Source organism: Protobothrops mucrosquamatus, unplaced genomic scaffold, assembly GCF_001527695.2.
Source record: "Protobothrops mucrosquamatus isolate PMUCROS unplaced genomic scaffold, P.Mucros_1.0 scaffold_292, whole genome shotgun sequence".
NCBI lineage: Eukaryota > Metazoa > Chordata > Lepidosauria > Squamata > Viperidae > Protobothrops > Protobothrops mucrosquamatus.
In genome coordinates this window covers 36,339-46,580 of record NW_015386368.1, presented here as the reverse complement: position 1 = coordinate 46,580, position 10,242 = coordinate 36,339, and the positions used below count along the sequence as shown (strand labels likewise).

The window sequence follows — 10,242 nt, the reverse complement described above, 5'->3', positions numbered from 1 at the left end:
GGCGTAGCTGGCAAGCGGCAGAGACGGAGCAGGCCGACCACCAGCTGGCCCAGCCCAAGGGAGGTAAGGCACCCGCCGGAAAAGGGGGAAAAAATGGCGGACAAAAAAAATGGCGGACAGCCTTGCTTGGCGACCCCCGTGAAATGGTCGATCGACCCCAAATGGGGTCCCGACCCACAGGTTGAGAACCACTGGTTTACGCCAACAGACGGAATCTTGCCAGACTCAACCTATTAGACACATCCTAAGAGATTCTGGGGTATGCCTGCCCTAAGCCTCTTCCTGCCTTCCCCCCATCCAGCTGGGGGGCTGTGCAGCCTCTTCATCTGGACTTCTGGGAAAGCCAAAAGAATCCCCGCTCTGCTTGTCCACATCCACTTTCCACGACGCCTGAGGACTGGAGAAAGCAGCAGGAGGAGATAAGAAACATCGCGTTTCCACTTATTTCCTGCCTTCTACAAAGGACTAGTCCACCTCAAATGTCTGCTGAAATGTACTAAGATTATTGCTATTCGTGATCATGGTGCACGGAGGGGTCTTCAAACGTGGCCCTTTGATGACTTGTGGACTTCAACTCCCAGAATTCCTCAGGCCTGGCTGAGGGATTCTGGGAGTTGGAAGTCCACAAGTCATCAAAGGGCCAAGTTTGAAGACCCCTGTCATAGTGATTAGGTTCCGATATCACTCTAAGCCAGGGGTAGGCAACCTTGGCTCTTTTGTGACTGGTGGACTTCAACTCCCAGAATTCCTGAGCCAGCCACGCTGAGGGGACAGGGAGAGGTTTCCAAGCTGAGCCAGGCTGGCTCAGGAATTCTGGGAGTTGAAGTTCACAAGTCATAAAAGAGCCACGGTTGCCCACCCCTGACCTAGAGGAAAATATGAAAGCATAATTAATGTTAATTAATGTAGACTTTATTAGTTTAGAGCAGGGGTAGGCAACCTTGGCTCTTTCATGACTCCTGGACTTCAACTCCCAGAATTCCTGAGCCAGCCACGCTGACGGGAAAGGGAGAGGTTTCCAAGCTGAGCCATGCTGGCTCAGGAATTCTGGGAGTTGAAGTCCACCAGTCATAAAAGAGCCACGGTTGCCTACCCCTGCATTTAAGCGACGGCACAAGCTACATAAAAAATAGCAAGCAAAATCAAAGAAGCCACGTAATGGCTTGGGCACAAAAAATCACTTTTTCTACAGCAGGAGGCAGGAGCACAAAGCAGCCAAGAATAGATGGTTGGAGAAGAAGCAGCTTCCCCCCCCCCCCAAAAAAAACCCCTACACAAGAGATCACATTATACAGAACACGTTGTATGCAAAACAGAGATAACTAAATTCCTCCTCAACCAATGATCTACCCTCGTTCGCTAAAACAGGATACCCTGGACATCATTCCTAATGAAACTTTAATTTCGGCAAATGAAATTCGGGGATTGCCATGCCATGTGTTAAGAAAGTGATATAGATTTTCAAGCTAACATGTTGGCTTGTTTATTATACCACTCAAAGCTCCAGGAAAAAAATTCCGACGTTATATAACAATCGAGTTGGCTGGGTTCAATCAATAGCCTGCTTTGGCCATCATTCAAAAGAGAGATACCTGCATTCAAACAATATGCTGAGCAAAACCCAAAGAAACTATATTATGATTTAGCACACACTCTGCTCATTTTATCACAATAAAAATGCCTATCTAGCTAGAAACCATCCTGAGGCCTATCAAGCACTAATATCTAAGGGTTCCACTGATTTCCCAAACAAATTGTACTCTGCTAATGGAAACAAGGTTTACACATTGGACTAATCCAGTGGTTCTCAACCTTTTTAATGCCGCGACCCCAACCGGTCGTAAGTCGAGGACTAAACCGGTCGTAAGTCGAGGACTAAACCGGTCGTAAGTCGAGGACTAAACCGGTCATAAGTCGAGGACTACCCAACCGGTCGTAAGTCGAGGACTTTCCCTGCCCGGGAGCGCAGTGCATGCGTGGTTCCGCCCCCTGTGCCGGCCGAGGCGTAGCTGGCAAGCGGCAGAGACGGAGCAGGCCGACCACCAGCTGGCCCAGCCCAAGAGAGGTAAGGCACCCGCCGGAAAAGGGGGAAAAAAATGGCGGACAGCCTTGCTTGGTGACCCCCGTGAAATGGTCGATCGACCCCAAATGGGGTCGCGACCCATAGATTGAGAACCGCTGGACTAATCTAATGTGCTCAGATCAGTTACAAATGGTTATCATTTAACAATCAGTAAAATGCATTTTAGAATATGACCGGTTTTACACAATTTACTAATCCAAAACCAATCAACCCCTGGTGAATTCCAACAAGATCTATGTAGCTGGCAGCCAAAGATCTTGAAGTAGTATATTTCGGCATCTCGTACGCTGCATAAAGCCTAATAATAATCCAGGAACATTATTCCTATAAACGCACATTGCACCACCAAGTCTGTTAAACGTTTGTTCTGGTTAAGTAACAAATGTCCACAAAACTGCCGACTCTTCCAAACTGTTCCTTCTGAAAGAGAGGACATGATTTGAAAAAGAAATTGAGAATGTAAGCTTCCAGTCCCACTGTCCTTTTTTTTTTTCTTTAGTGTTTTAAGAAAAAAAAATGCCCTATATGGCAACAGCTTCTTTTTCTGAAAACAAAACACCATTTTTTTCAGCGGTTTCTAATCAAAATTGTCACCTCCATATGGGCAGAGCAGATGGGATAGCCATTTCATCTCAGCCCTAACCTACATATTAAAAAAAAAAGGATCAAATGACAAAGCTCCTTTTGACGGCATGTCACGCTGAACCCAAAACGAATCCCGTTTTGCATTACAGACTAGGGCAGTGGTTCTCAACCTTTTTAATGCCGCGACCCCAACCGGTCGTAAGTCGAGGACTAAACCGGTCGTAAGTCCAGGACTACCCAACCGGTTGTAAGTCGAGGACTTTCCCTGCCCGGGAGCGCCGCGCATGTGTGGTTCTGCCCCCTGCGCCGGCCGAGGCGTAGCTGGCAAGCGGCAGAGACGGAGCAGGCCGACTACCAGCTGGCCCAGCCCAAGGGAGGTAAGGCACCCTCCGGAAAAGGGGGAAAAAAATGGCGGACAAAAAAAAATGGCGGACAAAAAAATGGCGGACAGCCTTGCTTGGCAACCCCCGTGAAATGGTCGATTGACCCCAAATGGGGTCCCGACTCACAGGTTGAGAACCGCTGGACTAGGGCTAAAAGTCTGTCTAATTTGTGGTTCCAGTACGCAGTGCGAATCCAACCGCTCACCGCTTGCAGAGCAATTTGCGTTTCAGAGTACATTCCACGAAGCTGCTGTGTTATATACTACTCTGGGTAAATTATCCGAGTTCTTCCCTGCCACTTTGGAGTAAATGACTTCAACTCCACTTCCTTTCTTCTATCTCTGTCTCTCACATTCACTTCCTACCCCCTCCAGTGCTCAGATCAAGCTAATTCCTATAGAAGAGAAAAACACATTTCTCCTTTTGGCAAAAAAAAACCAACAAAAAAACAAACAAGGAACAATAAGCTTAATATCCTTAACCATTCCACCATTCCTGGAAATTCATGAATATTTGAGGACAGGAATTTGTCAGCCTTAAGTACGGCAGTAGAATGTTTCTATCATCAGTTATTTACTTTCTAATAAGCATTATTAGACCTAAGCATGTTATTTATATGTAGTGTTGCACAGTTGCCTTTTGCAGCTGTTGTGCAATTTCATAAAAAGGCAGGTTTAAGGTGGGCAGAGCAGACTTGGTGCCTGTTGGAAACATTTTGTCGTTGAAATCCAGACTGCTAAGGAGCCCCATAAAATAACACACAAAAATGGGTTTTGAGAATCAAAATGATACTAGAGAACGAACTGGCTTGTACAAATTTAAGAGTGAGTTCTCTTAAATTTGTACAAGCCAGTTCGTCAAACACAATGACCAGTCCCTGCTGCACGTTGGAATATTTATTTGTATCCTACATTTATTACTTTTATAAATGACTCAAGGCGGCAAACATATTCGACACACTTTCCGCCTCCTATTTTCCCCACAACAACTCCATGAGATGAGTTGGGTTGGGAGAAAGTGACTGGTCCAAAGCTGGCTTTCATGGCTAAGGTGGGACTAGAACTCACAGCCACCTGGTGATTAGCCCAGTCACCCAGCTGGCTTTCATGCCTAGGGTGGGGTTAAAACTCACAGTTCCCTGGTTTCCAGCATAGCACCTTAACTGCCACATTGAACTAAATAAATAGTTTACATATTAAGAAATGGCTTACAAGCAACAGTGGCTGCAATCACCCTAAGGCAAATTCAAACAGAGTGTATGATTGGCCCTCAAAGTCACCCAGCCGGCTTTCATACCTAAGGCGGCACTAGAACTCAGTCACCTAGTGATTGGCTCAAAGTCACCCAGCTAGCTTTCATGCCTAAGGCGGCACTAGAATTCAGTCACCTACTGATTGGCTCAAAGTCACTCAGCCGGCATTCATGCCTGTGGTACTAGAACTCAGTCACCTGGTGATTGGCCCGGCCACCCAGCCAGATTTCTTGTCTAAGGTGGGATTAGAACTCATCAGCTTCTGGGGATTGGCCCAGTCACCCAGCCATCTTTCATGCCTAAGGCAGCACTAGAACTCAGTCACCTGGTGATTGGCCCAGCCACCTTTTATGCCTAAGGCGGCACTAGAACTCAGTCACCTGGTGATTGGCCCAGTCACCTTGTCGGCTTTTATGCCTAAGGCGGCACTAGGACTCAGTCGCCTGGTGATTGGCTCAAAATCACCCAGCCTTCATGCCTAAGGCAGCACTAGAACTCAGTCACCTGGCGATTGGCTCAAAGTCACCCAGCCGGCTTTCATGCCTAAGGCGGCACTAGAACTCAGTCGCCTGGCGGTTGGCCCAAAATCAACCCAGCTAGCTTTCATGCCTAATGCAGCACTAGAACTCAGTCACCTGGTGATTGGCCCAGCCACCTAGCCATCTTTCATGCCTAAGGCGGCACTAGAACTCAAGTCACCAGGTGATTGGCCCAGTCACCCTATTGGCTTTTATGCCTAAGGCGGCACTAAGACTCAGTCCCCTGGTGATTGGCCCAAAATCACCCAGCCGGCTTTCATATCTAAGGCGGCACTAGAATTCAGTCACCTGGTGATTGGCCCGGCCACCCAGCCGGATTTCTTGTCTAATGCAGCACTAGAACTCAGTCGCCTGGCAATTGGCCCAGCCACCTAGCCATCTTTCATGCCTAAGGCGGCACTAGGACTCAGTCACCAGGTGATTGGCCCAGTCACTGTCGGCTTTTATGCCTAAGGCGGCACTAGGACTCAGTCGCCTGGTGATTGGCCCAGCCACCCAGCCAGCTTTCATGCCTAAGGCGGCACTAGAACTCAGTCGCCTGGCGATTGGCCCAAAATCACCCAGCCAGCTTTCATGCCTCATGCGGCGCTAGAACTCAGTCGCCTGGCAATTGGCCCAGCCACCCAGCCGGATTTTTCTTGCCTAAGGCGGCGCTAGAACTCACTGTCTCCTGGCCCCAAGTCCCCCAAGCCCCTTTCCACGCCTCAGCCGAACTAGAACTCCCAGCCCGGCGCAACTCTAGGGGAAGCCAGGCCAACCCAAGAGGGGAGGGAACCCAAGGCCGAGGGGCCCGGCCTACCTTCAAGCGTTTGACCACTTCGTCGTTGGTGATCTTATCCGTGATCTCCTTCACTCCAGGCGGGTAGAAGATGATCTTGCCGTCCGGGGGAGGCTTGGCTGGGGCGGACGGGAAGTCCATCCTGGCGCTGCCGCCGAGAAAGTTTCCTTCTCCGCAGGCTTCTACCGGCCTCTGCCGGTGGCAAAACAAAAGTTCAGACTTTTTTTTCCTCAGCCGTTTTTCTTCCTCCCCCCATTTCGAAGCCTCGAGTGGAAACAAGGCCCCACACCGGTCCCCGACGACGACCCCGTCCCGGGCCCGCCGCCCGCCTTCACCCTCCCCGCGGCCGGGCCGGGCCGAGCCGAGCCCCGCCGGGCAGCGTCTTCCTTCTCCCCCCCCCCACCCCCGCGCCGAGCCCCTCCGGGCGTCGCTTCCACCAGGAGGGCCTGCCTCGGGCGGAGCGGAGGGGAAGAAGGAGTCCCCCGGCCCGCGGAGGGCTCCGAGGGAAGAGTCCCGCCGCCGGGAGGCGCCTCCCGCAAGCGAGCGGCCAGGCGAGGCCTAGAGGCTAGGCCGCAAAACGAGCCACAACACCGGATTGAAGGGGGGGAAGGGTCCCCTCACAGGGCCGGAGGCGCCCCCTCGGCCACTCTGCGGCCCCTCGGCCCGCTCCCTCCGCAACTTTTACCTCAGGATTTCCCTCAGGCGACGCCCGGCTCCGGCCAAGATGTCGCCTCTGCCCGCACCGGCGAGCGAGAGAAGCCGCCGCCAGACGGAGCCCCGCGCCCGGCCCGCCTTTTTACCTCATGCAGCTCCGGGAGGTGCAGCATCGAGCAGGCGGTGGCGGAAGGCGGCGATGGTCAGGGGGAATCTCCGGCGCTTCTGGTGCTGCCACGATGCCCGGCCTGCTTCCCCCCCGCGCTGTTGCCGCCTCAGTCAGTCAGGCCCGGCGGCTGTCGGGGACGGCTGGGCCGAGCGTGTGCGCCTGGCGCGGGGCCTGGCCGCGGGGAGACAGTGCCGCTCCTCGGCCGGCCGGGGAAGAACAGGCCAGGAGGAGAGGAGAGGAGAGGCCGCCGCTCGGCGCTCCTCTCTTCCCCGCGGCCGCCCTTCCTTCTTCCACGCAGGCGGGGAGCGAGCAGGCCCGCCCTCCTGGCGGCCGGCCCAGCCGGATGGGGCCTTTCCTCGCTCGGGCCCGCGGGGAGGCCGGGAGGCGCCGGCGGGTGGAGTAGGCCGCATCTTCTGAGGGGAGGTCTGAGGCCCGGGCTTGCTTCGCTTGCTTCCCCGAAGGACGGAGAGGTTGGCCGGCCTTGGGACCTTCCGAAGGAGACTCCGGGGTTTTATGGGTGTGTGTGTGTTTGTGTGGTGTGTTTTTTTTCCCCTTCCCCTTCGAGACCCTTACTTCTGAGTAAACCTCTGGAAGGTTTCCCCAGGTAATGGCGGCTGAAGAAGGAAGCAAAAAGACTAAAAAGATTGGTTCTTGCAATAAAAAAAGACTTCTTTGCAGGAAAAGCTGGGATCGGGGGGGTGGGAAATGTTGTCTTGGGACTTACGATGAGCTCCTTCCAATATTTCAGATATTTCTTTATTAAATTTATACGTCATCCATCTTAATTCACGATTCGTCTTAATTCACTTAATTCTCACAGTGCTGTCTAATGTCTATGTATGTAATATGGCTGCAGTTTTATTATGTATATTTACCCATGTATTGTGGCTGCAGTATTGTTACCATCATCATCATCATCATCATCATTATTATTATTATGGATCATCACAGTCAGCCAGATGTTCAGACTGGATTTGGCATTTTGTCTACCTATCGAGTCCTTTCCCAGGACCTGGGATAGGCAGATGTATTATTATTATTATTATTATTATTTATTATTTATTATTATTATTATTATTTACCCATGTTGTATGGGTAAGCAAAACTGGAGTCACTGCCTGGGCCTTTGAGATCCAGATGACATCTAGCCATTTCATATTAATATATTTCACTTAATGTGTCTAATATTAATGTCCACTATTAGCTGTATTATATTGGTAAGCTTGTAAGTGGCTGTGAGTTTTAACAATTCTCAAGAGTATCCGATGTGTATGAAATCTTAAAAACAGATCCCAGGAAGGATAAGTAGGAAAGACTGGTTTAGATTTCAGTGGCTTCAGTTTAATTGTCTGGGGATACAACAAATAAAGGTAGCTTTGAACAGACTTCAAAGAAGGGAAGCTGGTTTGGCATTTGGGAATCTGAAAAACAGGTTTAGCTGGAGTTATCAGCAAGTCCTTCTTCTCATACCAATCTTTTTCAATTCCTAAGTGCTTTGGATTTCATTTTAGTGAAATGCAATAGAAATGTGAATGCATACTTATGTACAACTTATGAAAGCCGCTGTGCTTTTTTCCAGGATCAGAGAGCAACCGATACAGTTGCTTTCAAGAGTTGCAAACAGGTATTACAGTCATGCCTCTGTGTGCCCCTGTGTTGTTATCAACAGAATTGCAGATATTTTACTAATTTCAAAATAATGTCAAGGGGGTTGCAATCTAATAATGTATGTATATTTGTTTAGTGCAGTGCTACCTTATGATTACAAAGCTGGAATTGTCTTTAACAGTGCTTAATTTAAAAGGATTTCCTGTTAGTGATTGATACAATTTGAGGTTTAGCATAGAAATTGACTCCCTAAAATTTAACCGCTTAAGTCTGAAGAGTCATTTTACACCAGTTTTGCAGCAGAGTCATATCAATTCTGCATTGTTTCCCTTTTCGGCCTTAGTTTAAAACTGCAGGTCACAAAGAATTTGGGGGCTAAATTTGAACTGCGGCCCACACTAATATTAATCTGCCCAGGTTCTGCAATCTGCTTCAGAAGCCCTGCTGCCTTGGAGTCAATCAACTCAATGAATAAATTCAAAAGAAGAAAAAGTGGAGTAAAGTCATGCTTGCATAACATTTATTAGATTTAAGAACATGGAAAAGTTTAAAAAATAAAACATTGTATGAATTAGTGAGAGAAGAAGGGATAGTTTGGAAGGAAAGAAAGGAGTGGAGAGGAATAATTTATTTATTCAATGTTTATTAAATGTCTGGCATCTCACCGATACAGCAACTCTGGGTAGCTTACAATACAAGTAGACTTCGACTTACAACAGTTCATTTAGTGATAGTCATAGTTACAGTGCCACTGAAGAAACTGACTTATGACCTTTTTTCACACTTACGACCGCTGCACCATCCCCGTGGTCACGTGATCAAAATTTGCATGCTTGGCAACTGACTCACATTTATGACGGTCGCAGGGTCCCCGGGGGTCACGTGATCCTCTTTTGCGACCTTCTGACAAGCAAAGTCAATGGGGAAGCCAGGTTCACTTAACAATGGTGTTACTAACTTAACTGCAGTGATTCACTTAACAACTGTGGCAAGAAAGGTCGTAAAATGGGGCAAAATCCACTTAACAAATGTTTCACTTAGCAACAGAAACTTTGGGCTCATTTGTGGTTGTAAGTTGAGGACTATCTGTATAATAGAAAAACTAGAAGTAACATTAAGCTATTAAAACAGTAATATAGATTGACAATAGATGAAGCAATCATTCTTTTGCCCCTTATGTTTAATGTCTTTGCTTGCCTTCACTGTGTGTAAGGTTGCTCTTCCCAAAATGAAATAAATGTGATAAACAGATACCACACTAGAAATCTGGTACATTATATACGCACTCCTGATTTATTCCCTCAGTGTCAGTTAGGACTATTATATCTACAGTATAACCAATTAGTGCATTTTAAAAAACCCATTCCTGGCTCTTTTAACAGTCTAGAATTGGACAGATAAACCTTTTCTTAAGGGAACATTTTAATTTTTTTTACACCTCTGGGGGCAGCCCAGGGCAGCCTTGAATCATCACCCAGAAGCAAGTCTGAAAATATCCGGCTTTTAATTCCGTCAACTTTGCAATCAAACTTTGGCAGCACAACCCGAATTATCCCTTTGCTGCAGAAAAGGAGCTGGAAAATGCAGGCAGCTTGTAGGTGTGGTGCAGTGACTGTGGCGTTTGCACCGGCACCAGGGTCCTGCAAGTTCATTGGGGGACTTTGACTTTGGGGTAGTCCTCTCTCTCTCACCCCAAGCACACCACATAATTTTCTGTTTTGGGGGGAAAAAAGAGGAAGAAAGGTCCTATCTACCTCCTCCAAACTTGGAAACAAAAATGGGAAATCAATCTAACCAAATCATTTTGGACGTGCAACTGAGGACTGTTACAAATCCAGAGCTCCCTGATCTGGGTCCTTGGTGCTCTCTGAGCTTGGTTGCTTTCTTGCAGACGTTTCATAACCCAAACTAGGTAACATCATCAGTGCTAGTAAGCATTGGGGTTTTCTCTCAGTTTATATTATAAACTGTATGTTATAAACTGAGAGCAAGCTCCACTCCTTACTAGTACAATATAAACTGAGGGCAAACCCCGCTCCTTACTACAACTGATGATGTTACCTACTTGGTAATGAAACATCTGCAACCAAGCTCAGAGACCATAAAAGGACCCCACAGTTGTCCTCCTCCTCCCCCCAAACCCCCACTGCCTAGTCCAGGGATAGGCAACCTTGGCTGTTTTTATGACTGG

The 10,242-nt window shown here is 48.4% G+C and overlaps 1 protein-coding gene across 1 annotated transcript in view; it reads right to left on the bottom strand.

Annotated features, from left to right (window-relative positions):
* PDS5A (PDS5 cohesin associated factor A) overlaps positions 1–6,458 on the bottom strand; it is a 66,223-nt gene extending 59,765 nt beyond the window's left edge. Inside the window, exons 1-2 of the mRNA XM_015831957.1 lie at positions 6,421–6,458; positions 5,642–5,812 (exon numbers count right to left, since the gene is read on the bottom strand). Coding sequence (XP_015687443.1) covers positions 5,642–5,812; positions 6,421–6,447 — 198 coding nt within the window. The 5' untranslated portion in view covers positions 6,448–6,458. The remainder of the gene's footprint in view (positions 1–5,641; positions 5,813–6,420) is intronic.
* Positions 6,459–10,242: the final 3,784 nt, after the last annotated feature.